This window comes from Hippoglossus stenolepis, chromosome 6 (genome assembly GCF_022539355.2).
Source record: "Hippoglossus stenolepis isolate QCI-W04-F060 chromosome 6, HSTE1.2, whole genome shotgun sequence".
Classification (NCBI taxonomy): Eukaryota; Metazoa; Chordata; class Actinopteri; order Pleuronectiformes; family Pleuronectidae; genus Hippoglossus; species Hippoglossus stenolepis.
The window spans coordinates 14,220,336-14,246,675 of record NC_061488.1 but is presented as its reverse complement, the minus strand read 5'-3'; the positions used below and the strand labels follow the sequence as shown (position 1 = coordinate 14,246,675).

At 39.9% G+C, this 26,340-nt stretch overlaps 5 protein-coding genes across 6 annotated transcripts in view; 2 read left to right on the top strand and 3 right to left on the bottom strand.

Annotated features, from left to right (window-relative positions):
• slc16a4 (solute carrier family 16 member 4) overlaps window positions 1-4,334 on the bottom strand; it is a 30,291-nt gene extending 25,957 nt beyond the window's left edge. Inside the window, exons 1-3 of one of the 2 annotated variants that reach the window (XM_035159004.2) lie at window positions 3,993-4,334; window positions 3,570-3,655; window positions 1,221-1,358 (exon numbers count right to left, since the gene is read on the bottom strand). The gene's annotated coding sequence lies outside the window, so the exon portion shown is untranslated. The remainder of the gene's footprint in view (window positions 1-1,220; window positions 1,359-3,569; window positions 3,656-3,992) is intronic. The other variant, XM_035159002.2, reaches the window with a different exon arrangement.
• A 471-nt stretch (window positions 4,335-4,805) lies between these two features.
• Window positions 4,806-8,471, bottom strand: lamtor5 (late endosomal/lysosomal adaptor, MAPK and MTOR activator 5). Its single transcript, XM_035159005.1, has 4 exons — window positions 8,319-8,471; window positions 8,142-8,203; window positions 5,829-5,946; window positions 4,806-5,225 (listed from the first exon to the last, which is right to left on the bottom strand). Exons 1-4 carry the CDS (start codon window positions 8,354-8,356, stop codon window positions 5,165-5,167), a joined length of 279 nt encoding a protein of 92 aa, XP_035014896.1. The 5' UTR covers window positions 8,357-8,471; the 3' UTR covers window positions 4,806-5,164.
• Window positions 8,472-10,688: 2,217 nt separating this feature from the next.
• Window positions 10,689-13,225, top strand: prok1 (prokineticin 1). Its single transcript, XM_035159704.2, is given in 4 exon segments — window positions 10,689-10,893; window positions 11,761-11,857; window positions 11,860-11,885; window positions 12,539-13,225. Coding segments are annotated over 4 exon segments (318 nt in total). The 5' UTR covers window positions 10,689-10,818; the 3' UTR covers window positions 12,659-13,225.
• A 1,434-nt stretch (window positions 13,226-14,659) lies between these two features.
• LOC118111603 (pepsin A) lies at window positions 14,660-17,499 on the top strand. Its single transcript, XM_035160318.2, has 9 exons — window positions 14,660-14,754; window positions 15,026-15,167; window positions 15,316-15,433; window positions 15,975-16,093; window positions 16,203-16,399; window positions 16,496-16,612; window positions 16,734-16,878; window positions 17,100-17,198; window positions 17,292-17,499. The coding sequence occupies exons 1-9, from the start codon at window positions 14,699-14,701 to the stop codon at window positions 17,424-17,426; spliced, it is 1,128 nt and encodes a 375-aa protein (XP_035016209.1). The 5' UTR covers window positions 14,660-14,698; the 3' UTR covers window positions 17,427-17,499.
• Window positions 17,500-18,401: 902 nt separating this feature from the next.
• LOC118111604 lies at window positions 18,402-20,109 on the bottom strand. Its single transcript, XM_035160319.2, has 6 exons — window positions 20,014-20,109; window positions 19,622-19,933; window positions 19,284-19,413; window positions 19,068-19,186; window positions 18,932-18,978; window positions 18,402-18,818 (listed from the first exon to the last, which is right to left on the bottom strand). Exons 1-6 carry the CDS (start codon window positions 20,045-20,047, stop codon window positions 18,699-18,701), a joined length of 762 nt encoding a protein of 253 aa, XP_035016210.2. The 5' UTR covers window positions 20,048-20,109; the 3' UTR covers window positions 18,402-18,698.
• Window positions 20,110-26,340: the final 6,231 nt, after the last annotated feature.

The window sequence follows — 26,340 nt, the reverse complement described above, 5'->3', positions numbered from 1 at the left end:
TGAAATAATGAAAGACAACGTTTTTCACTTATTCCCAGAGCATGGTATCACTGCTTCGCTTTGTTCTGGTGGTAATTTCATTTTGACTTCATTCTGCACAGAAGAGTTTCATTCACAGCATAAAGTATCTTGGAGAAGCCTGAACAGCGCTGATGGAGAAATTGTATTTCCACTGTCATTTAAATATGAACAGGAGAAATAAACACACTAAAAAAGACCGCTTGAAACTTGATGAATTTAAAAAAATGCATGCCAATGCATGCACACAAGGTTTTCATTGCCATTAAGACTCCGGCACATCACCTGAGTGGAGAAAATATGCTGAATGTTTTCTGCTAAATGTCCGTCACAGTGAGGCCTCAGCCTCGTCTCTCTGGCGTCCAGTCGTTGAAACTATTGGCACTAAGTTTGGGATATCAGGGTCATCATGTTATGGATTTAGCCGCCAAAACAGCACAGACATCATTCTTACCTCTTACTATTTATCTAAAGTAAACGTTTGCATTTGTTGTCTCTGCAGAATAAAAAGTTATTGTATCAGAAATGACTACGAATAATAGAGGTTCTGTTTTCCTTGACGAAGACAAACCTTGGACTGTACTGTATGTGGAACAGAGTCTGCGCAGTAGGGATCTGGGGATGAGCCACGGTAGCAAGGCCCCATCGATACATGCGCTCGACCAATCACAAGTCAGTCTCAGCTGTCAATCATGAAGTATTCACCCCATTTTTATAGCATCAAATAATTCATTAAAACCAAACTTGGCAGAAAAATGAACACTTGAACATATGTCAGTGTGGTTTGAACTACCTAAAATCATCTTTGAGAAAAATGTATTTGACTTGTACTTTTACCGATTCATTTTGTCAATGTGCCATCCGTTAACATTGAGGAGGCTGGATATAGACCTATACTGCAGCCAGCCACCAGGTGGCAATCGGCTTCACTTTTGAGGAGCTGTCATGTCGTCCATCTTTATACACAGTCTATGTGGTGATCATCTTATACAAAACAGTTTCAGGTGAACTATTCCTCAAAGTTGCACAATCTCAGCAACAATTTAAAAAATGCTACAGATTTAGCTGAGTAAATCTTAGAGTTAGCATAATGTATGTTTCCTCCAGCAGGATATAGATTTAGAATAGCATTGGCAGCTTATTCAAATGTGTAGGAAAGGAATGAAACAGATAATTTTGATTGAATCAGCTTGTGTGGTTACCTGTTTTACAGTTTTGGTCGTACTGCCTGCAGGCTGCAGAGGTGAAGAATAAAGTCAGAACTCCTATTCTCTAAGTGTCATCTTCAGGTTGGAGGAAGGGCACTTGGAACTATGGCTGCATCAAGATTAGCTTAGCACCTGCAAAAAGAAGAGAACACAGAAAAACTGAAACAACAAAACCTCAATCTCTGAAACCTGAAAGCAGAGACACACTGTAAAGTTACACTCACCAGACAATAACGTGGATACTAGACATGAATATTCTGTACTTGAAATTTCAAAATTAAATATAGTTGATGGTGTCAAACTATAGACCATGCTCAGAGCCTGGATCCTTCAGAGTCCAGGCATTTTATTAGTGCCGCACTGCTATTGAAAATAAACAGCTGTAAGTTTTACCAATTTTGTCACAGAAAATGAATCTTTAATTGTCACCAAGCTGTAAAGCACTGGTACTTCAACCTCAATGTTTTCTTACTTTTTGAAGGAAATACCTCACTTATAATTGCTGGCATTGTCACAGTTTATTGTGTGTTTATGTGTCCCCATTGCTTTTTAAACTGGAATGTCACATACGTTTATTGGGATCTGTTATAAAATTTAAATACCCCAACCCCTCAGCAAAATTTCATGGACATCGGTTCAGGTTATGAGCGATAATTACATTTGCAAATGACACGACCTGTTGACATATTTAATGAACAAATGCAGGCGTCAGAGAATCCAGCCCCTGCACTGGGATGCAAAAATAATGCTCCGGTCAGCAGTTTGACTCAACACGTGCAGCACAGAGACAGAGTGTCGCACTCTTCTTCCTCCCACTCTCTTTTCATTTACTATGATAACTGTGACAAGCAGAGCTCATGGTTAAAACATGCTCGTCTGTGACGGAAAGTCAACAAGAAGTTCAGCCAAGTTGTAATAGCTGCACTGAATATTTCTTTCTCAGGGTGACCCGTCACACACACAGACACATCTGGTGGATTGTTAAAAAGATAACTATCAAATGGCCTATCTACAAGCTCCTGCAATCTATAAGCATGGAAAATGCTGTTGGTCCAGAAAGCAGGAGAATACCCCCATCAGAATACCTTCCACAGCTGTGCATTAGGAAACCTCAACCACCCTGCTCCTCAGGTTTAGAGTGTCATGTTAGTCCTGCTGTGACACTTCCTGTTTTAGTTAAGTGTCCCTTTGTCAATAAATGCTAACTGAAGAAGAGTTTGTGGTTCGACTGCATGCCAGTGCTTTGAAAGGACCTATCAAAGAGAGCATTAAACGACACCTCACTAAATGCATACGTCAGCTTGAAGGCAAGAGTTGACAGAACATCTGCACAGACATGTTTCAAACAGCTGAATATGAACTGAATTAGCAGGAGAGAAACGTGAAGCAACACGAGGTCTGAGCTGAATTACCTGAACAGGTTGAAATGCCTTTCCTAACTGAAAATCCTATGAGCTAAAATCTAAGAGTTGCAGAGTGAAAGTTGGAGTCTGCACATAAAGAAGGCGGAGACTTAACAGTGTTCACTGAAAACAGGTGGAATGCAGAAGCGACGATTGGGAGATGAGGCCCGACAGCAAACTGTGGCTGGAAACTGTTCAGCAAAATAAACAATTGGGAAACTTTCAAGTTGAAATTCACTTAAAGATTAAAGGCAGATTAAAGCCAACCTCAGCATCACTCCCATTCATCTCCCTCTGCTGTTTTACAGTTGTGGAATGAAAGGATTTTCTAAACTCCCATTAGCTTGCAGACAAATATATGTGTTCCACTCACGGTGATGACTGGAGATAAAAAAAATTAAATAAAAGCCCATTCAGAATCTCTACCTGATCATCAGAGATGAACAAGTGTTAACTCACATGGCTACTTTTTGAAAAGCGTCGCTGGGCTCAGAGGAGTTGCCTATTGTCAAAGTTAAAAGGTTAATGATCATTTAAGAAACAGGAAAATATCGTGACATTTTTTGCGTGTTACCAAACCTCAGTTACCTCAGTTAATAAAAGGCTCTTAGACGATTATGCATTGATAGCTGAAATATTTCTCACTGGGAGATTTCTTCTCAAACTGGACCGGCATTTCCACATTTCTGACTGAAAATACCTGTGTTTTTTTCCAAGTAACTTTTTCTTGCTACGTTCTCCTGCATCGTCTGTCTGTCTGACTGTTTCCTCCAAGACAGCTTAAGCCTCACTTCTACATTTTGTTCTGAGAAAATCCAGACATCAGTCCTGAGGAATTGTGAGATTACAGGCTCTTAAATGCAGAGTGTTCAGCTGAGAGCTTTTTGGCTTAGTCCACACAACACCGTATGACTGTGAGGAGAAAACAGAGAGGTCTTACTGTGGCAGGCTGTGATCCAGAGGTGATCTCCTCTTCACTCAGGCCTGTTGCATCGCAGCCCCTCACTCAACTCCAGTCAAATGCTGCTGGGGGGGAAATGGGAGAAAATCAGCGGAGAATTTTAAACAAGGTGTCATCCAGCTGCCATCGGACAAAAAAAAAGAGCCACAAACCTGCGCAATGTAGGGGGTGGGGGCAGAGAACAACAAACAATTGTTTTTTTTTTTGCAGAGAAAAGTTTTGCGAGGAAAAATAGTTCATTAAATTAAATTGTAAATATAAATTCTTAGTTCAATTATCTTAGATTCTAGGCTGTATCTACATATCTGGACTGTTTCATTTGTTCCATTAGTTGAAAGCAAATAAAGATGAAAAAACTAAATAATACACAGACATGTATGTGGATAAAATTGGGAAAGTTACCTGAATTCTCCTTCTACCCTCGACTCGCTTCTGTCCCCAGAATTCAATTAGTTTAATTTGGTGCGTAATGTGGGGGCTTCTCGCTCCGGTGTGGTGCGTCCCAGAAATGCGTGCGCGTCGCCGGTGATGGACTTTTTGGCAGAGAGGAGCTGCTGCAGGACCTTTTCCTCCGAGGACGGCCGTGCCATAACTTTGCCTCTATACTAGCGGGCCCCTCTGGAGTTGCATCTTACATCTCAGCCTCAACATCGCTGGGCTGAGCCGAGGAGCCGCAGGAAGGCAAAGGAGCTTTCACTGAGGAAAACCACGTGACTGATGAGAAGCAATGAACCTCATCTGAGGGCACAGGAGGGGGAGAGAGAGAGAGAGGGAGAGAGAGAGAGAGAGAGAGAGAGAGAGAGAGAGAGGGAGATAAGAGAGCTCTGCGGTCTAAACACCAGGTGCCACCGCAGACGTCCCTCTGGTGCGCCACCGAGATGCGCTCTGCTGTCAGCCTCTGCGGTTCGAAGCAGTGTGTGTGTGTGCTGAGGCGGGCAGGAGGCAGAGTGCTGACAAACACACTCTGATCGTAATATACCTGCGTCCAGAAGTGGTGCTGCCCCTTTACTTGTCCGCACACGCTCCCATACAGGCAATACATGCGACATCTCTGCGTCATGCATTGCTTCATGGCTGCATTAATGATTGCAAACTGTAAATCCTGTCTTGTCAGGTCTAGGATGAATGATGCACAGCTGCCAAAGACAATGTTTGGTTAACCGCGAAACACTGAGCAAAGGAGAAAATAATAAATACTTAACAAAGAGGGCAGCACAAAGTCAAGTTAAAGTTTATTAAGAGTTGTTATTCTCTGCATGACTGACTTGGACTGGAGGACATGGATGTGCACACACACGTTACATCACATAGGACCTGTTCCGCTCACAGCATCAATTATATAATATTACCACCAGATTGGTGTGTTCATTTTTTATTAAAGAATAAAACAGGTAATTCACGCTCCAGTTTTCCGTAGCTGTTAGAACATTAGCAAACACTCTGGTTTGAATACAGCAAACACAGCAGATCAATGAGGAACTTCTCTTTCTCTGAGCTCATTCAGATGTTTGTTTGTTAGTTTGTTAACATGTACATTTCTTTACAATAATCCCCCTCAGCGGGCACCGCTGTCTTCAGGATGCTATCTTGTGAACCGCGACTGTGATGGTCCCATGACTCCTCACCAGAATGTTTCTACAGAAAAAACAGAACAAAAAGTGAATATATGGTAAGATTAGTGTGAATGTAAATGATTTGAACATTAGCCTTTAATTTCTAATAGAGATCACACCAACACTTAAACAATGTATTAGTTGAGTAATGTGTAATGGTATTTAATCATTAATAATCAGAACAGCTTAACGCCACCAGCTGAGACTTAATATCTGACCTGATCATTTATTTTCATTCATATTAATGCTCATTGATCTACACCTTGTTGACACAAGTAGAATAAATCGATATAAGGTCAAACGTTTAGTATGACTTCTTACTCATTATCATTTGTTGTTAAGTATTAAGTATTGTTGAAGTCACTCATACAAGTGCAACTTGATGTTTTACAGCGTCCAGAGGGTGGCAGCACAACCACACAAATGAGAAAACACTCCTGAGCCAAGACTTTCGAGCAGAGATGTTCCATCTTTGATTCTGCATCATTTTCAGCGGCTTCTTCCAGATTTACAGAGCTTGACAGGTATTCATCAAAACCGCCAAAGAAAAAAATTGTCGATTCATGGAAGCTGACAAAAAGGAGACCAGGTCCAATAAAAGAGAAAAGGTGGTGTCAGTGCTCACCCTGACTCAGACTCCAGGCACACAGTCGGAGCGTCTGTTGGGTCTCTGGAGAGAGCTGCAGCTTGTTTGGCCAGAACTGACACAACACCGCCATGTTCATCAGACAGCGAGCCGCGGCCTGGCGATTGTGAAAATTAAAGGAATGTCAGTGGGCAATACTGAAGACACATCAAGCATAAACATTTTCTATTTAACTTCACCATGTCATTTACAATTTCTGTCTGTTGCACTTAGAAGTTACAAGCTGTGTTTAACACTTGAGAAGTCAAATCAACATGTTTGCTGAGATAAAACAACAATAAAATTAGTGTTAATTTCAGAGATGCTGTATTTCGGGTTTTGTTACCTTTAGACAGAGCCAGGCTTTATCTGTTCCCCCTGTCTGCCTGGGTTTCTAAATTTAAGTTTAACTGAGAAATAGCGTCTTTCTTAGTGGTAGAGTGATTTTCAGTTTAATGGCTGCAGTGATCTGGTTATTAGGTGCATTTACTTTTGATATGTTAGTTATGCAGGACAAATGAAGTGTTGTGCTGCTCGATGAGTGAATTTGATGTTTTGAGACTCGTAAAAGCTTCAACAAAAGTGTGAACATAAAATGATCTATGATCTGCTTTTCCAATATCTCAAATACTATTTATACTAACGATAACTCACGGTTGTATAAAGAAACATAATCAGTCAGTTGTTTGTGTTATTAATGTGTAGAACACAAGTAGTGGAACATAAATAAGTACATTTACTCACTTACTCTGCTACCTTTCACTTCTCCTTTGTAGCAATTCAGTGGTAAAAAAATGTATATTTCCCACATCTACATTTGATTTTAGTTACAAGTTTCTTTACAGATTTAGATTAGACAACTATACTCCACAAATTTAGTATGACGAATCATTTTAGATTAAGTTCAGACTTTATTGATTATTTAAATCTATTAAGATAATATAAATTATTCTGAAATGAGACATCCTGCAGTTTTACTTCAAATAATTTACTTAAACCATTAACAGTTTTTAGTAAAACATAAAGATTGACCCTTTTTATCTTGCGGTTTCTTAGGTTGCCCCATGATTTTGGCAATGTTCACTCTTAGTTGTTTTTATATTATTACCTGTAGCAAGTAGGTTATGTTTTCACCCATGTTGGTCTGTTAGCTTATTTGTGAGCAGGATTACACAAAAATTACTAAACTGATTTCCACCAAACATGTAGGGGGGATGGGGCCTGGGCCTGAGAAGACCCCATTAAATGTTTGTCTGGATGTGGATTAGGCAGGGGTTCTCAAAGTGGGGTCCAGGGACCCACAAGGGTCCTTGAGGAGTTGCAGGGGGACTCTGGCAAAAAGGGGTATCATCTATTTTCAATATATCTTCATCCTAATGACTGACTGACCACGCTTCAAGTTCTTCATGTAATAAAACATTAAAGAGCAAAAATCTTGTCAAATGGGGGTCTTTGGTTTAGATTGTGCAGGTTAAGGGATCGTTGAAGCGGATAGTTTGAGAACAACTTGATTAAGATGCAGATCCAGGATTTTTTTCACTGTATTTGCTCAAGTTTTAGGACAAATAAATCACAACTTCACCTTTCCTTGTATATTTTTACTATCAGCGCTGGACAACCATGTGCAGGATTAATTGGCCTCGGCAGAGTTATGCCCTCTGCCAAGTGTCATTCTTTTCAAAGCATTTTATTGTGTTTTAGATTTTTCTCTTGAATCTCAAATTTCTGTTGACTTGATTTCTGCTTTATCATTGCACTTCCTGTTCCTTTATTTGCATATTATTCTATTGCTAATCCATGTGCAGTGACTGTAAAGCATGTATGGTCAGCACCAGTTGTTTTTTAAATGTGCATATGAATTAACTCTATCTGAAGCTAGGACTGGGCAATAAAACAATATCACAATATAATTTTAATAAATAGTAATATAACAAAAGATGAACATACATATATTATATACAAAATATATGGATATAATGATTTATCTAAATTTTTTAACATTTAAAAGAAATAATAACGTGACATTTATCGTGCTAAGAATTGATATCGACTGACCGACATTCATGATGCTTATATAATTTTTGCTGAGTATTACTCGTACAAGAGTAAATATCTAAGTAAAATATCTAAGTACTTCATCCACCAAAGCAAAAAGTGTTTATACTTTACTTTGGCTGATTTGACAGCAGCCAACACAGTTTGTTTAAACTCAGCTGACATAGGATTTGACTCCTCGTTCGGTCCGAGGTCAGTTTGGTGTGAAGACATTTCAGAGCTCTCACAGAACCAGTATCTAACTCAGTGTTAACTTACAGCCCAGGTTGTGTCCTTGTTGGTCCGTGCAGAGCACACCGACAACTGCAGGGTTCTTCATGCTGCCACACCCACACAGACACACACAACACAACACACGAAACAAGGAGAGAAAAGTCGTGTTTAACATCCAAACATCTCACACACGACCTCACACACGGGCTGGTCTTCACTTACGTATCATCCAGGTGCTGCTCCAGGGTCGACTCCATCATTAACACAGGCAGCAACTTCAGAAACCAACAAGTTCCGACAACAGATTTGTTGTTGTGGCTGACTACCGCTTCTTCACAACTTCCGGCTACAGTCAGGTGACCGTCACGTGCTCTACGGGTCCCTACGAGGAGCAAACTGCACTGACCGCGATTTAAAGCGAGTTTAAACAAGACGGAGCAAAAGGAGACGATAGATAGATAGATAGATAGATAGATAGATAGATAGACAGACAGACAGACAGACAGACAGACAGATAGAAGTGCACTCATGTCTTTTCACTAAGAAATGAAATCATGCATAGAAACAAAAATAAACCTTTGTCCCCACCATCCCAATCATAACAATGTAATTCAGAAACAATTCAGCATGATTCAAAATGTTTACCCTTATCAATGCTGCTAAAACCTTTATCTTGATGATGTTCTACTTTACACTTGACATCCATTGCACTTCTGTCCGTCCTGGGAGAGGGATCCCTCACATGTGGCTCTCTCTGAGGTTTCTACCTTCTTTTTACCCTGTTAAAAGGTTTTTTTAGGAGTTTTTCCTTACTCTTGCTGAGGGTTAAGGGCAGAGGATGTCACACCTTGTTAAAGCCCAATGAGACAAATTGTGATTTGTGAATATGGGCTATACAAATCAAATTTGATTGATTGATTGATTGATGGACACTTTAAACTTTGACCAATGCAATCAAAATTTTACCAATGAATTTTCTTTATTGTTCATAAAATATGGTGTTAATACAATGAGTATACATCAGAGAACTTTTATGATGTATTTCGGGAAATGTGTTTTATTTAAAAGTTGGCTGCAGGCCTCCACCAGTTGGCTCACGTCCCTGCAGGATTTCTACTGCCTGTCCCAAGACAGTGAAGCTTCACCGCTCCTGCTGACAGGGCAGAAAAGGCTGAATGTAATTATGTGGCCACTGCATTGGAGGAATCCATCACCTGTGCAGCAGCAGGGTAATGTCCCACTGACTAACTCATGGGGTACGCAGCCCCCTCCTCTCTAATTCATCTCTCTCTTCCTCCCCTCTTCTTACACTCATATTTCTTTTCCCACTGCTTAAATCAGCAGAGCCCGGCCGCCTCCGCTGACAGCCTGCTGCCCATCACTGTCCGAGCATGCACGTAGGCAAACACACACACAGGTGCAGGTTTACGCATCTGGCAAGATATCTTTTTCACACACACACACACATAATGAATATTTTATCCTGTATGAAAGCAGGTTACCATAAACACTAAAAAAACACCCATTACTTTTTACATATGGCCACTTTACCACCACAGTAAATCTGCAGATGAGACAAATCCAACCTCAAATATAAATCAGACTCAGAGTCAATGTATCATCATCCTGCCATACCCTGTATAATGGCTTCCATAATTCATATATATATCGGGACTCATTGTTCATGTTTTGTTTTCCATTTAGTGACAACATGGCTTAATAAGTAATGTCAGAAAGCTGTTAAGGCAGGTTCCTCAAATATTAAAACTTTAGCAGTGTTATTTATTGGTTTTCTAATAAATGTATAATAATGGATTTACTTTAGACCTGGAAGCAAACCAAGTTTTCTTGAATTCAAAATGACCCCATCTGGCATCATCTGGACAGAAAAGTAACAAATTTTAAGGTTTACATTTATTTCTACGATATGCACTAAAAGCATCTTTAACATCATACACCCTACAGAAGTTACAGAATAGCTTCTGTGACAAAGCAGACTAGTTTGTGGCCTTAGATGCTTTATTCTCTCAGTGTGGAATAACAGGTGATACAGCTAAGGGTGACAACAGCTGTACATGGCAGTACTGGCACACATATCCTTTAATAGAATAAGGAATATCACTTTCCAGCATATAACTTTTTTTTTAATTTGCAGCCTGGTCCATGAGTCAGCCTGCGATAATTTCAGTAAACTTGATAAATGGCTGCAATGTTAAATTGTGTTCTTCTTTCTTCTGCCCCAGATTGAGAAATAACTCGGGGTTTTTCCTTTTTTCACAAAGAGATGTCAGATTTATTTCACTTGCACATCAATGCCCTCAGTTGTGAAGTAGGTTTCCATATAATATGTGTGGGCTTGAAATATTCGAGTCATGGAAACTTTGATAAACCTCACAGGATGTAAAAGGCAAATAATATACAAGTAGAGAGGGCTACGGTGACCATCCATCAACCATCATCCGGAGGAGCAAGATGACGAAGCATCTGAGGAGACAGACAGGGAGGGGGCGTGGGGAGATCTCACGCCCTCCCTGCCCTCTCAGACATGGGGGTCGGAGTTGGGTAAAGAGAGGGAGAGTGTGGCTCCCCCACCCCACCTCTGAGGAGTTCTGGGAAGCTTCATGACTGACTGGAGAGTCGTGGATCCAGAGTGAGGTGGAGGAGAGTGTGTAACAGCAGCTGTTGTCTGGTCTTGCGAGAGCCCAGTTCTCCTGTTGCTGTCATGGGCTTCACGGCGGTGCTGCTGTCCCTCCTCCTGGTGTCTCTGAGCTGGTCCAGAGGAGCCATCATCACAGGGGTGAGTTTTTCTGTCTTTTCTGTAAAGTTGAATATGATACTGTGTTTTTACACTGAAATTTAAATTACTTACTTGTGTAATAATGGCTTTAACTAACAATTATCTTTATTATTGGATAGTCTGATCATTATTTTTTACAAGTAATCAAATAATGAAGATATTGAGTAACAGACATGATAGTTTCATGACATGACAGGTTTCCTGCCCCTCAGACGATGTCTTCACATTGCTTGTTTTGTCTGACCAACAATTTAAAACCCACATATATTAAATTTTTGACAATATAAACCATAGAAAACAGCAGGTCTTTACATTTGTGAAGCAGGTGCTGTAAAATGCATTGAGCTTATGTTCAATCAGTGATTGTGTTGGAAAATGACCGATTGATTAACTGACTAGTTGTTTCAGTCTACGAAATTGGAAGTGATGTATCTGCACAAAAAAAAATCCACGATGAATTTTAATAAAACATTTTACTGTTGATTCTCTCATATTTTCAGATGAGCATGAACGTTATTGTAATGCAAACAGAACAGCTCACTTTGGTGAAGGATTTTGTAAAATCCGGTTACGCATGAATGATGAGAGACCACATCCTGCTCCGCTTCAAGTTCCCTAGACAAACGAGGGGAAATTATCTCAGTCCTCTGATTGATATTCATTTATAAATGGATTAGGGAAATGACAGGCAATCAATAAAATGGCTTTCACTGTACTAACATGAGAGGCCATCACTATTAGCGTAAACAAAAATAAAACATGGCTCACTGGCTTTAAAAAGAGCACCCCCTCCTCTCTGTCCCTCTGCCTCTTTATTCTTCTCTGTCTGTACCTGTGCAACATTGTCTGTCTCCGTCTTTGCTGCAGGCCTGTGACAGAGATGTGCAGTGTGGGTTCGGTCTGTGCTGTGCCGTCAGTCTGTGGCTGAGAGGTCTGAGGATATGCGTCCCGAGAGGTGTGGAGGGGACGAGTGCCATCCCATCAGCCACAAGGTGGGGAGAAATGTTGTGTTACTAATCTGAACAGATTCACATACACACGCACACGCACACGCACACACACACGCACACGCACACGCACACACACACGCACACAGTTGTGTCTCCATGACTTCAGAGGACATTACATTGACTGACATCGATTTTCTGGAGACCTTAACCACAATTACTTCTACCTTAACCCTGAACCTAAACTTAATCGGAATCTAAACCTAACCTTAACCTTAACCTAAACTTAACCTTGACCTTAAAACATGCCTTCACCTTACAATTTTACCATTAACATCATGGGGACTTGCTTTTTATCCCCATTAGGAAAACAAGTCCCCATAATGTAACTGTGAAAGCTGATTTACACACACACACACACACACACTTGATCTCTGTGTTAGTGGAAACTCAGATGATATCAAGTGCTGGCAGGTTGAGTGGAGCTTTAGAAAAAGCTGCTGATAAATGCAGAGACTATTGATCCACTCGACAGTAATCAGAGTCATACATCACTCTGATCCGCAGGCGACGGCAACAGTTAGTTCTGCTAGCACCACATCCATCTGTGAATTCAGACGTTTAAAGACCTGCAGCTCCACCTGTCACTTGGAGAAGGATTTAAACTGTCAGATTATTTTCTTTGCCCCCACTTTCAGGTGCCGTATCCGGGGAAAAGGCAACACCACACCTGCCCCTGTCTCCCCCACCTGGTGTGCACCAGATACGCTGATAGCAAGTATAGATGTACTGACGACTTCAAAAACATGGACTTTTAATGGACGGCCACACATTCAGATGAAGAGAGGCGCAGCAGAGAGAGCATCTCAGAGTGAAGATGTGAAGAGGCGGAGGATCAAAAACATATATTTTATCTTCGCTGGCTGTAATTCCTCATTTGTGTACTCTATGCACTATAATATATAGTTTGTATATTCTATTACTGCACACAACAAACACACAAAAAGAGACGTCAAGGCAACTAACAAGAGCCACAGTTGATTTCAGACACGTTTTCCTTAATGAAAACACAGTTCATTGTTTGTAAACCATATAACATTTGCTGTTTAGTTTTCATGCTCATCTTGTGTTAATTTATCAGAAGAGTAATGTATAGATATAATTGTCAATAAAGGTACAATAAGAACATTGTCATGTAACGTGTAGTGCGTGTGGATGTTTTTTTCCGTGTTGCTTCATTAAAGATAACGTGTGTAATGGGATGGAGAAAACAAGTGGTTTTAATCGTAGACTGATTATGATAAAGGTCATAATGTGCTCTGACTTCCACCAGCAGGCTCATGACCTTGCTATATGACCACACTGATGACCAAAGGCATCTGACACGGGCCAAAAATTTGATTAGTGCACATGTCCGTCACAGGGTTGTTCCACAAGAACATTTTCCAGCAGAAGTTTCCGTTTGTCTTCATTGAAATAATTGTTGAGAGAACATAAAGAGCTCAAAAGCTCCTAAAGCTCTAAAACAATAGAGTAAATAATAATGCAGTGATGTGAACTGTGTGAATGTTCTGTACAAGATGGTTTGAAATAAACCTTTTCAGATGATGCAATTGATACAAGTGAATCCATTTTATATAAAGTGAAAATGATATGATAAATCGTCATGATCATCATATTCTTGCTCATACATTTACGTAATGTATTAACTTTACTTAAAAACAACTGTGAAATACTTTACTTGAGTATATAGGTTCAGTACTACTGAATACTTCACTATTGTGTTACATCTCAGAGGGAAATATGGTACTTTTACAAAATTACATGCAATTTTTAGTTAGATTTGCAACCTATATAAAAAACCTATGATGAGCTCATCAAATATTATGTAATGTTTTTTATTGAGCTGCTCATATAGATTAACTGAGATAATTTAGTAATATAAAACAATAAAGTTAGACGAAAGTCCCTTTTCTGTATTTACTTTTTACATGTGTGTACATTTTACTTAAAAACCTAAAACTTTATTAGAGAACATAATTTGATTCATTTCTTTGTGGTTTTGTTACAATTTTTACAATCAAAATTGTGCTTTGACAAATTTTACTGTCAATATTTTAAACCTATTTTATGAAACCGTATGCCACCCAAGGCTACAGACCCAATATAAATTATTTAAAAATCAAATCAATTATGTAAAACTTACTTTGTAAACATTATATGAAATAATAATAATAAAGTACAACTAATGAAATGGAGTAAATTTTTGTAAGAATTCATGGAGCATTTTGTAATTCTTGCTCACACTACGAGTCACTCCTCTGTGTCTTTGTTTTGTGTATTGTTATCAGTTAAACTTTGCACAAGTCAACACAGCTCACACCTTTGGAAACCTGTGGAAAGATTTCATATCAGTGATAAACAAAAGCTGCAGACATCAGATCTCCTGAGCTACATATCAACACATTAAGTGCACACTGCACCCGATCTGACAAACACTTCGGATAATAACAATCAGTTGTTTGTCACGTTTCTCTCAGCAATTTAGTTTTTCTCAACTTTTCCCCCAGTGTTTTCATGATGTTGAGATATCCCTGAATGTACACGTATTATATAAACAACATGCAAGTTCCACATTTCCAAGTTTTACAGTGTTTTCCTATTTTCTGTTTGTTTAATGGGATATTTGCTGGTAGATAAGAAGCCATTAATCACCATATCACATAGCTCTAATCTCCAGCTGATAGAGTTAAGAGGAAAGGACATTTTGGAAACAACCTTGATACATTGTATATAAGGGCTGAACTGTGCGACTAGAACTTCACTCCTCTGAGTCTAGCAGCAAAGAGACCGACATAATGAAGTGGCTCATTGTTCTCTCTGCCCTTGTGGCTTTCTCCGAGTGCCTCCATAGGTAAGTCTTACTTGGCTGCTTGAAAAACCTACCTGTACTTTCTTTTCTCTGACATTTTACACCTGAATAGGCTGCGAGTGTCACAAGACAATCTCTTCATCTGGTATTCCTCAGGGAAACTCTAAAGGCCATCGTGCTCCATCTTGCTTTCAGCGTTCACGCCTTTCAAACTTGCACAAAGTAGAGGGTAGAGCTTATTGTCTAACGTGTCCAGCTGTAAACTGCTGGACATCTGTGAGTTTTGCTGATTCTTTATACACTTTGTTTGCAGGATCCCCCTGATCAAGGGGAAGACTGCCAGGCAAGACCTGCAGGAGAAAGGACTATGGGAGGAGTACAGGAAACAGCACCCATACAACCCAATGGCCAAGTTCATCCAGAGTGGAACTGAGTCCATGACTAATGATGCTGACGTAAGAAAGAGCACATTTGATTCATTTCACTTTTTCTGCCAGTCACCCTATGACTGAAGGACACCAACACGAGTGCAAACTTTACAGGCAGTTTACATTGCGTACTGACTATATTTTCCTGGATATGTGTCTTCTCTTGTCCCTCTAGTTGTCCTACTATGGTGTGATCTCCATCGGCACCCCTCCTCAGTCCTTCACCGTCATCTTTGACACGGGCTCCTCCAACCTGTGGGTCCCCTCCATCTACTGCTCCAGCCAGGCCTGTGGTGAGTACCACTGAGATTACAACTGCAACCCAGGTTGTTGTTCAAGTATACTCCTTCTGTGGGTTAGAATTAGCGAATAATGCTTCCAATTTATAGACAATGCTTTTTAGATAGTTGTCAAATGCAACTTACTGGATTTTTTTTTTTAATTGTTCTAAAAATCGTGGATTTTGAGGCACTCCTGTTTCACACTTCTTTATTCTTCCTTTAATTTCACCACTTTTCTCTTTGACAGAACGAGTCGCGAGTTACTTTGTGGCTTAGTGTTTTAATTTTTGTTTCTTAATTGACATTGTTTTATTACATGGAATCTCATACACACAGTGCACAGATCAAATGTCCTGGGTGTATGGAAATAATAACTCTACTTTGACTAGATCAATTTAAATGATAAAAAATTAAAAATAAAAGTTCTAAATGCGTCATTCACCACTGGTTTTATGGTCTGTAACAGTTTATGAATTCAGTCTGTGACTCACTACATCACAAGAAAGGGTCCAGGTTGCTTGCAAACTTTGAAAAAGCAGTTGTTCCTCTGCAGACAACCACAAGAAATTCATCCCCCAGCAGTCCTCCACCTTCAAATGGGGCAGCCAGCCTCTGTCCATCCAGTACGGCACTGGCAGCATGACTGGACGTCTGGCCACTGACACTGTTGAGGTAAATAAACCTTCGGGAACAAAATGCACAGATAATTAGGACGTCCAACAGGCAAAGAGTGTCGCGCTGATCTGTTCCGATGTGACTGACAGCTGTGTTCTATGTCCAGGTGGGCGGCCTCACTGTGACCAATCAGGTGTTTGGAATCAGCCAGACAGAGGCTCCCTTCATGGCCCACATGAAGGCTGATGGCATCCTGGGTCTGGCCTTCCAGACCATCGCTTCGGACAACGTCGTGCCCGTCTTCGATAACATGATCAGTCAGAACCTTGTGTCCCAGCCCCTGTTCTCCGTCTACCTGAGCAGGTGCTTAAACAGGACGGGAATCTTCTGGTTTGGGTGTGCGAGTTTGGAACAAGAAATGTAATTCATGTATTCATGTTTGTTTTTTTAATTCCCCAGCAAAAGTCAGCAGGGAAGTGAGGTGGTCTTCGGTGGTTACGATGCCAACCACTTCACTGGTCAAATCAGCTGGATCCCTCTGACCTCTGCCACCTACTGGCAGATCAAGATGGACAGGTAGGAGGAAATGCATCGGAAATCAGTGACGCAGAGCAAAGTGGATGATTCCCTTATCACATGCAAATGTAAATGTGCTCTGTCTTGAGTGTAATCCACCTTCTGCTGTTCCTTCTCACAGTGTTACCATCAATGGACAGACCGTGGCCTGCTCCGGAGGCTGCCAGGCCATCATCGACACCGGCACCTCCCTGATCGCTGGCCCATCCAGTGACATCAGCAACATGAATTCCTGGGTTGGAGCCTCAACCAACCAGTACGGAGAGGTGAGTCACACCATGACACCACACCATCGACAGAGATTTTCCCTTTTTTCTGAACCCACAGTAAACAGACATGTAACGCTCTGACGTCAAAACTCTCTAATAAAAATAATTAAGCAGAACCTTGACTGCTTGCATCAGCTGGAAAACTATAAAATAGCAATAAATAAAACTTGTTCTGCTGCACGGTCTCTTCAACTCTGCGTGTGATGTTCTTCTCACAGGCTACAGTGAACTGCCAGAACATCCAGAGCATGCCTGATGTCACCTTCACTCTCGATGGAAAGGCCTTCACCATCTCCGCATCTGCCTACGTCTCTCAGGTCAGTTGAACGCTGACTGCAACAGAAAACTGTTCAACCCTATAATGACGATTGATGGAATAACATGTTGTTTTTCCTTCCATCTCACCACAGAGCTACTATGGTTGCAGCACTGGCTTTGGTCAGGGTGGCTCTAACCTCTGGATCCTGGGAGACGTCTTCATCAGGGAGTACTACGCCGTCTTTGATGCCCCATCCAAGTACATCGGTCTGGCCAAGTCTGTGTAATCAGATGAGACACCTGATGGATTTCCTGTAAATGTATATGTCGCATTTGCAATAAAAAAGATTAAAGCAACAACAACTTTCTGTGTGCTTTCCTCTGTATCCATGGCGACTAAACCAAAGCTCACATTTAAAATCTTCGGTCACAGGAGGTTTGTGGTACAGTGTTGCTCCGAAATGTCACAGGAATAAGAATAAGTTCAGTCGGCTCACTCCTCAGAGAAACCAGACCTTATATGGATGATAGAAAAATGACTGTTTTTGTGTAAAGAAAAGAAAATCGAGCGGCAGAATACCAGAGGGCAAGGTTGGGCTATAATCCGGAAGAAGCTGATGAGAACAAAGTGTTGTGAGAAGAGATAAGATGTCACAAGCTAACAACGGTATTTCACCATGAAGATTTAAAAAGCATCAAACCTCAAGGAATCCACACAAACCTTTTGCGCTGTTATCATGAGAGATCATTTCTTTAATTCCATTATCATTTCATTTTTTAGGCCTTCAATCATTTACACAAAAGCTCATGTTGTATACATTTAAAGATGTCGATCAGAGGTTTAACATGTACACTACCGTTCAAAAGTTTGGGGTCACTTAGAAATTTCCTTATTTTTCAAAGAAAAGCACAGTTTTTTTCAATGAAGATAACATTAAATTAATCAGAAATACACTCCATACATTGTTAATGTGGTAAATGACTATTCTAGGTGGAAACGTCTGGTTTTTAATGAAATATCTACATAGGTGTATAGAGGCCCATTTCCAGCAACTATCACTCCAGTGTTCTAATGGTACATTGTGTTTGCTAATCGCCTTAGAAGACTAATGGATGATTAGAAAACCCTTGAAAACCCTTGTGCAATTATGTTAGCACAGCTGAAAACTGTTTTGCTGGTGAGAGAAGCTATAAAACTGGCCTTCCTTTGAACTAGTTGAGTATCTGGAGCATCACATTTGTGGGTTCGATTATACTCTCAAAATGGCCAGAAAAAGAGAACTTTCATGTGAAACTCGCCAGTCTATTCTTGTTCTTAGAAATGAAGGCTATTCCATGCGAGAAATTGCGAAGAAACTGAAAATTACAAAAGTACAAAGAGACAAATAAAGCTGCAGAGTTCAAGATATCTTGTCCCTTGTGCAGTTCAAGCTCCAAAAGCGCTGGTGGACCCCTCATTCTCCATTCATGAAGGGGGCAGGGGGATTATGTAAAAAACAAACAAACAGTGGCGTGTATAGAATCAGCCCCAAGTTAAAATCAAAGACTTTCCCCTGAATTCACCGGTGGATTGCCAGTGTGGAGTACTCCACCGTCTCAGTGTCCGCGTTTGCGTACACCTCTGTGGATTTCTGATGAGCTGTGAAGTTCACTGTTGTGTAGACGACGCCACTTATTTCCTGCAGGAGACAAACTTAGTCAAGAGACGGTGCCGCGTAGAGGAAGAACTCTTCTCATAAAGACAAGTGACCATGAGTCACATGAGGTGGCATGTTCCCTGTTTAGCACCTACCGTTGCATCTTGCTTCTGTGACTCACACAGAGTTTCTCCACATTTGTCTGCAAAGAAAAACAACAGGTTCATATATATATATATATTTTTTTTTTTACTGAATCACTGAATCAATGAACGTATTAAGGAAACCAACCTGGCTTTTCAGGTTTTGCCTTCACTCTGCAGCAAACTACACCCATAACCAAAGTGATCACAATCATCACTGTAATGGACACAACGACCAATAGGGGCAGGCTAAAACTCCAGGGCATGCTGTGAGGGGGGACACAGAAATTCAGATGAAATATTATTCTTCTTAAGTCGGAAAACACTATACAACCAGTATGAAACAGGAAATGAGTTAATCCACCTGGGACGGTCGGCGTTGTCCTGTGAGAGGACGGGCCCGGTGGATTCTGGTCGGAGTGATGTGGAGGTGCTGAGGGTTTTGATGGTTGTTGTCAGGGGAGGCTGAGACGAAGTGTGGGGAATTGAGGATTCTGCAAAATGCAAGAACATCATATAAGATGAGAAGCAGAGTTTAAATCCTTTACAAAGAGGTGAGAGGGGAACAATAAAATACAACTTTGCAAACAAACATTTATCTTGCGAAGCTGTAACACTGTAATATTGGGCACACTGGGGGCTTTTGTATAAGACACATTTGTAACATCACAAAAATGCAAATTGTAGGAATACTTATCCTACCTGTGACCTCGAAAAACTTGTCGCTGTAGATGTGGTTTGGGGTTCCCGACACAAAGCATCTGTAGTTTCCTGCATCCTCTAACCTAACGTTTGATATTTTGAACTCGATCCAGCCGTTCCCCTCTGTTTTGGTCACTCTTCCTCTCAGCAGCTCGTAGGTGTACCCTGTGCTGTCCAGCAGCGGGTAACAAATGCCTGGGTAGAGACTGCAGCAGGACTTGATGTAACTGTTGTAAATTAGAGGGAATTCGAGTCTCAGCAGAATGGGTTCAAACTCCTTGATCCTCTCCTGCCCGTTGAGATGAGGGAAATCTGGAAAACAAACATCTCTTATCAATATGTCACTTAACACACTGCAAAGTGCAAAAATTGGTATTATAATTATTTCATACCTAATAAAAGAAGAAAGACGAAGGAAAACTTCATCTTCAGTGCAATTATCAAGTCTCAGCACGGTTTGACATTCTTTTTTAGAGGATCTGAGGCTCCTCCTCACCAGGGGAAGATGAGGAAGTGGTCATTTCATCAGCTCAGGGACTGGCCTGTGTCCTTACTGGCTTCCTGTCAAATTCAGAATTTATTTTAAGAATTTATTGATTGTTTTTAAGATTTTGTTTATTTGGTTGAACAGTTACACTTTTATCCTCCATCCCGAGGTCCCAACATCATCATCATCATCATCATCATCATCATCATCATCGCTGGAGTTGAGTTTGAGCTGTTGTGCATTTTAATTCTCAAATATTTATGATGATTAACTTTCAATTGCTTTTTGTATTTATTCAGTTTTATTTACATTTTTTCATTCTCTTATTTTCGTATTCAAGCCTGTGGAGTTCTTCGGTCAGCTGTGTGTTTTTTTAAACGTGCAACATGTGTTGCAGAACATTTCTGACATGTTTCATAAAAGCAAAACACATGCACACATATTTTTCTTCACCTTAAAATAGCAGTTTCAAAATTAGTTGATGAAACAGTTCCTCTTTCATTCCCATAACTCAGCCTGGTCGTCTATTCTTGCTCAATGTAACTTTAGTGAGGGGGTTCGATTTCCTGTGAGAAGTGTGGAACTGACTGATTGTTGCAAATGTATTTTGACAGAATCAGGTGCAGCGGGTTGGAGGGAGCTGAAGCTGAACTGTAGATCATTTAAAAACTATTGCATTTATCTCCAGTATTCAGAAAGGAAACTTTTCACATATGAAGAATTCTTAGCAGAGTTTTTGTTATAGCGGCAGCTCTAATAGGGAGCTGGGGATCATGGGTAAATATCCAGTTTAGTTGTGTTTCAGTTCGGTGAGTGGGACAGTCAAAGCTCCAGTGAACAGATTGATGTTTTTCCCCAAATGAAAACCACTTAATTGCTCTGACACGAAGCCTAACAGAATTTAACCAACACATTTGGCTGCAGAGGGCGCTGTTGCTCAGTAAAGGTTACATAGAGTTGCTTTAAGTACACGACTAAGTATGTTTTAACTCTAAAGAACATTTTGGACGTTGTATATTTTAGTTGTTATATGATGTTTATTTGTGTTGGTTACGATTGAATTGCATTTGATGAAATTGCATCATCTACTGTTCTATTGCAAAATGTTGCGCATGCATTTTCCATTAGCCCAACATGTCGCAATAGAAAACCACAAAGCGTGTTGCATGATGACTGAAGAGGTGAATAAACTGATCCTGAAAAAAGTGTCTCAGCCGAGTGATTGTGGTTGAATAACTTTTTAAATGTCTGCTGCAGTAATTCAGTATATACAAATACATAGGAATAGATATAAGAAATCAATAAAGTAAGCACTGAGCATTTATGGATACAGAGAATATACACAAAGTGATTTATTTGGTGTCAGCTTTTAGTTTATTAAACACTTCATATTCACTAATCCAAATCAAATCGCTCTTTACAGAACAAAAGACAAATGTAAAAGGTATGTACATGTTCATATTCAGTAAACATGAGGTTGTGGCATTCTAGCAATCAACATGTCTTATTACAGATCAAAAATAAACGCTCCCCTTTCCATTTACTCCATCTGAAAACTAAAATGTTCATTTGGATACTCTGTATATTTCCAAACACACGATATAAGCCGTTTCATTTTCTTTGATAACATTGTCTTGCAAATCGAAGCAGTTGAGGCACATGAACACAAATACATTTTAATAATTACAATCCCGCTTCTAAATGCACAGCCCCTATGATTAAATTAGAAGCGCTGGGTGCAATAATCTGAATTTACAAAAAGCTGTTGATCTTACTAAACAGTGCAAACACCCCCGAGCAGATGATACCGTGGAGGACACGATGCTTTAGTTCACAGCCAGCTGAATGCATAAATAAGTTGAGGTCACTGCACGGTACTTGTCAGCTCATAGTGGTTTGTACTGGTCCTGGGCGACGCAGGTTTGAGTCCAAGTAGTTTTAAGAAGCCGTCTATTCATCAGTGAAGGTGATGACATCATATCGAATAGCTGCGTTCTTGTCTCCTTGACGGTGCATCAACTAATCAACAGCAAGATTTTAAATTCAAATTCATGAAAATAGTCGAAACAATCAATTTTTGAAGTATTTAATCTGAGTGTAAAATCTAAACTGATTTATTTTTATCTGATAGATTATGATTAGAGCCCGACCGATTAATCATATAGGTGATAAAAATCGGCCAATATGAGCCTTTCACATCGGTATTTATGTTTGATTTATAAACACTTCAGATATGTGTCGAGAGGAAGAATTCAATTTTACAGACTAGACAATACAGGACATTTATGTTTATATTTTACATAAACAAATTATGTTTATTTTAAATATCTTTATATTTGGTTGTATTTGTATTTTGTTTTTATTTATAGCTTTTAATAATAAAGTTTACAATTAAAGTTAAATTGTAAAATATCAAAGCTCAATGACTTCTTCAATCTTAAGAAACATTGGCAATTTTTCGTTAAATATATATGATCCTATATATCAGTATTACAAATCTTGACTGTCTAATATCGGCCCCAAAAAAATCAGTTGGGCTCTAGTGATAATAGTTAATTGAGAGGGAGTCACCAGCTCATAGTTTTTAAATTTGAAGCCTCCTTCGGTAAATGTGATTTGCAGAACAACATTCATGGTGTTTGAAATACAAAGAGTCTAATAGTTTAGTGTAGGACTCGTGCCATCTGTTCCTTTAGAGAGCCGACCTGTGACAGCAGATTGGGCCGCGGCCTCCAGGTCTTCAGGATTCACTATCTGTTGCTCCAAGCTGACGGGCAGATACTGGATCTGACCGTCATGACTCACGGCGATCTGAACACATAAACAATATGGAGCAATGAACTTCTGTCAAAAAATTTTTACTGTGTAGAGCAGTGGTCGCCAGCCTTTTCGAGCCCAAGATCACTTTTTAATTCCAAACTTAGCCGAGATCTACCATTACATTACATTTCATTAAAGGCTGAATGTACAAGAAATAAATATACACAAAGAAGGGCAGTTGTGCAACTTTTTCTATTCAATGCGCAATATTCAAATTAATATCAATTCATATTTACAATGCAAAATATGTAGCTTCTCAGTTCCACAACATGGAGCTGCTACTGCAGCACAATTTTTGTACATATAGCCTTTGATTTGAATATGTACACAAATATGATTATTACCCTGCATGAAAGAAGTCCCTTGTACTCAGATAAATACCAGTACTACACATTATGAAGCCGTGCATCTTCCGCTCTTGCAAATATTTCACAATAATAACCCCTTTTTAAACACGGGAACGGATTCCATCAACAGAAACGCTGGAGTGCTTTTATTTTGAAAAGGCATACAGAAAGTGTTGCAACCATTTGTTTGTGACATAAATTAAATCAGATAAACATTAAAACTCAGGTTAAAGATCATTTTCTCTGTTTATTCTGCTGTGAACCACGATGTTCATCTCTCTATGACACAAACGTATTTACATCACTTCCCGAACCCGTTTCAAAGTAAAAGCACTCCAGCGTTTCACCTTCTGAATCCACTCATTTGTTCCAGCGGGTCTTTGATTGTTATCGACAGACCGGAAGATGCACATCTTCATACCGTAGAGTCCTGACATTTAGTTTAGTACATGAACCAACTTGTTCTTGAAGGAAATGCAGGAGATAAACCTGCAACTCCACCGCCAGTAGCGGACACACAGCGGGTGTGAAAAACAGACAACGGCCACACAGCTGATCTGCGGCGCGACGACAGCCAGTGAGTCCAGAGAGTTCGGGGATCGACAGTGAAGACTGCGAGATCGACCGGTAGATCGCGATCGACGGGTTGGCGACCACTGGTGTAGAGCATTTCAGATGATGCTCCTCACCTGCTGCTCCTGCAGAAAGGTCCCATCATGCTCATACTGGATGATCTGTCCATCGGGCATCTGAGGAACAGTTAGAGATCAGTAAGCGTCACCTAGAGACACAGCCTGTAATAAGATCATCATCAGTTAGAGTAACTAAAAACAGCAGTGGTTACACTGACCTGTATGTGGTTACCGTCAGCTACTACTACATACTCCTGAGGGATCAAATGCGGAACTCCATCTTGTGAGATGATATGCTGGACCTGAAACATACGGTGGCCCTGAGAGCTCAATGCACTGCAACTGAAGAAAACACATGCAAGTGGACAAAACACAAGCAAAGTAAGAAAACATCTTCATCAATTTCACAACACAACACAACACATTACAGAAATGCGCAGCAAATACAGAAACGCGCTGCAAATACAGAAACGCGCAGCAAATACAGAAAACGACAACGGAAGTGTTTCCAGAGGACACCTAAAAGTGATTGAAAACACGATTGTGTATCACATTGTGCACACTTTACAGGCAGTTTACATTGCGTAATGACTATATTGTCATGGATATGTGTCTTCTCTTGTCCCTCTAGTTGGCCTACTATGGTGTGATCTCCATCGGCACCCCTCCTTTTCTTATATTTACAGAATACGATTAGCATCAGTCTGTACATTATTGTTTTAAATGAAATTCAACATAATCTCAAATACCGTAAAATGTAATTTAATGTAATAGCAGCATGGATGACAGTCAATTCCTATAAATTAAACTCCTCTTTACCAAAACCTTGGTTCGCTATTTTGATGTGATAATCTGAACAACGTATACTGAATAATTAAGGTAAATAAAATGGGGAGCAACCAAAACATTTTACAGAAAAGAGGAGACTTGGAGAAAACAAGATCAATTGATTAAACCAACATTTATTTATAAAAGGCGACACCAATTGAAATACTTGCTGTTTTCTGTTGATAGAAACAAAGTTGTCCATTACAGTTGAAGATTTCAGCTGTGCACAACAGAACATGACAGTTATCAGTATGTTCATTAAATGGGATAAAACCAATAAACCTTGTAAAACACTTGGAGAAATGGTGCATCTTGACACTGCACGTATTAGGACAAAAACATTAATCCTACAAACGTAATCTATAACAAGTGATAATGAAATACTATATGAAAGATTACATTTTAAAATTTTTAAATGGTAAACTCCTGGTAAACTAATAGTGCCTTTATCAGACAAATCTCTTTAAAACTATTAATTTAACAACACAATACATTGTCCTCTAAACACTGTCATTAGAACATGGTTTCTGAGGTATTGTGTGTGAAGCATAGACAGTGGGAGCTCTGCAACTTGATTGCATGGAAGACCAAGAAGTGACATTCATGAAGTAAATACATCCAATAACTGATCCGAATTTCTAACAAATGAAATTTCAAAAAAGTGAAATAAAGCGGAGGATATAGGGTCTGCTCAGATACTGATAATATACACAGTAACCTTTAAAAGCTTAAGTGATCAAATCCTACCATGGTATACCTGCCGTGGGACAAGTGAGTATGTTCCCTTTTGTGTACATAAAAAGTAAGCATACCCACATTTTTGAAGTGAAATAATTCATATTTAGTGGACAGGAGAACAAGAATATGATTACATGTCCAAAATTAAAGAGAAAAATCAACAAATAACCTGGGGAGAGAGCTCTCACTGACCTATGAAACTCCACTCAAAGTCTACAAGGTTGATTGTTACAGATTTCTTCTGAATGACTGTCCCTGTCCTCTTGGAGACGAGTCCCCCAAACGGGTTTTGTTCCTCTTTCTGGGTTGATTCAAAAGAAGCATCTACAAAACACAGGAATCTGAGATTAGAGGTTGGATAGAAATAAAGTCTATGATATATGATGTCTATACAAGTGTTTATGAAGTTAGGGTTGAAGATAAATGTGAAAAATGTGAAATAAAAGAGTGTACAAGTCTTACCTTGTACAGGCAGCTTCCCAGTTAAAGATGTGAACACTGTAAACAGCAGGCCCTGTCCCAAAGATTAGGTGGATACCCCCACATATGATCCTCAAGACTGATCATCCGGTATCCAACTGTCACAGACACTTTTCCACGTGTCTTCTACAAATATAGTAGCAGTCCGTTTTTGCAGGACCTCTCTGCCGTTGATTCTGACATCACCCCCAGAATGCAATGCTGTTTACAGTATATTGCAATGTTTTCAGGAAAACAGCAAGCTGCTCATAAATATTTCCCAGAATGCATTGTTTTCTACAGCACAGTGCCGTTTTAATGGAAAACAGAATGTTACTGTCAGAATTTGGCCGTTTTCTTCCAGCAATGTCTTACAGTGCATTCTCAGTACATCGGTCTGGCCAAGTC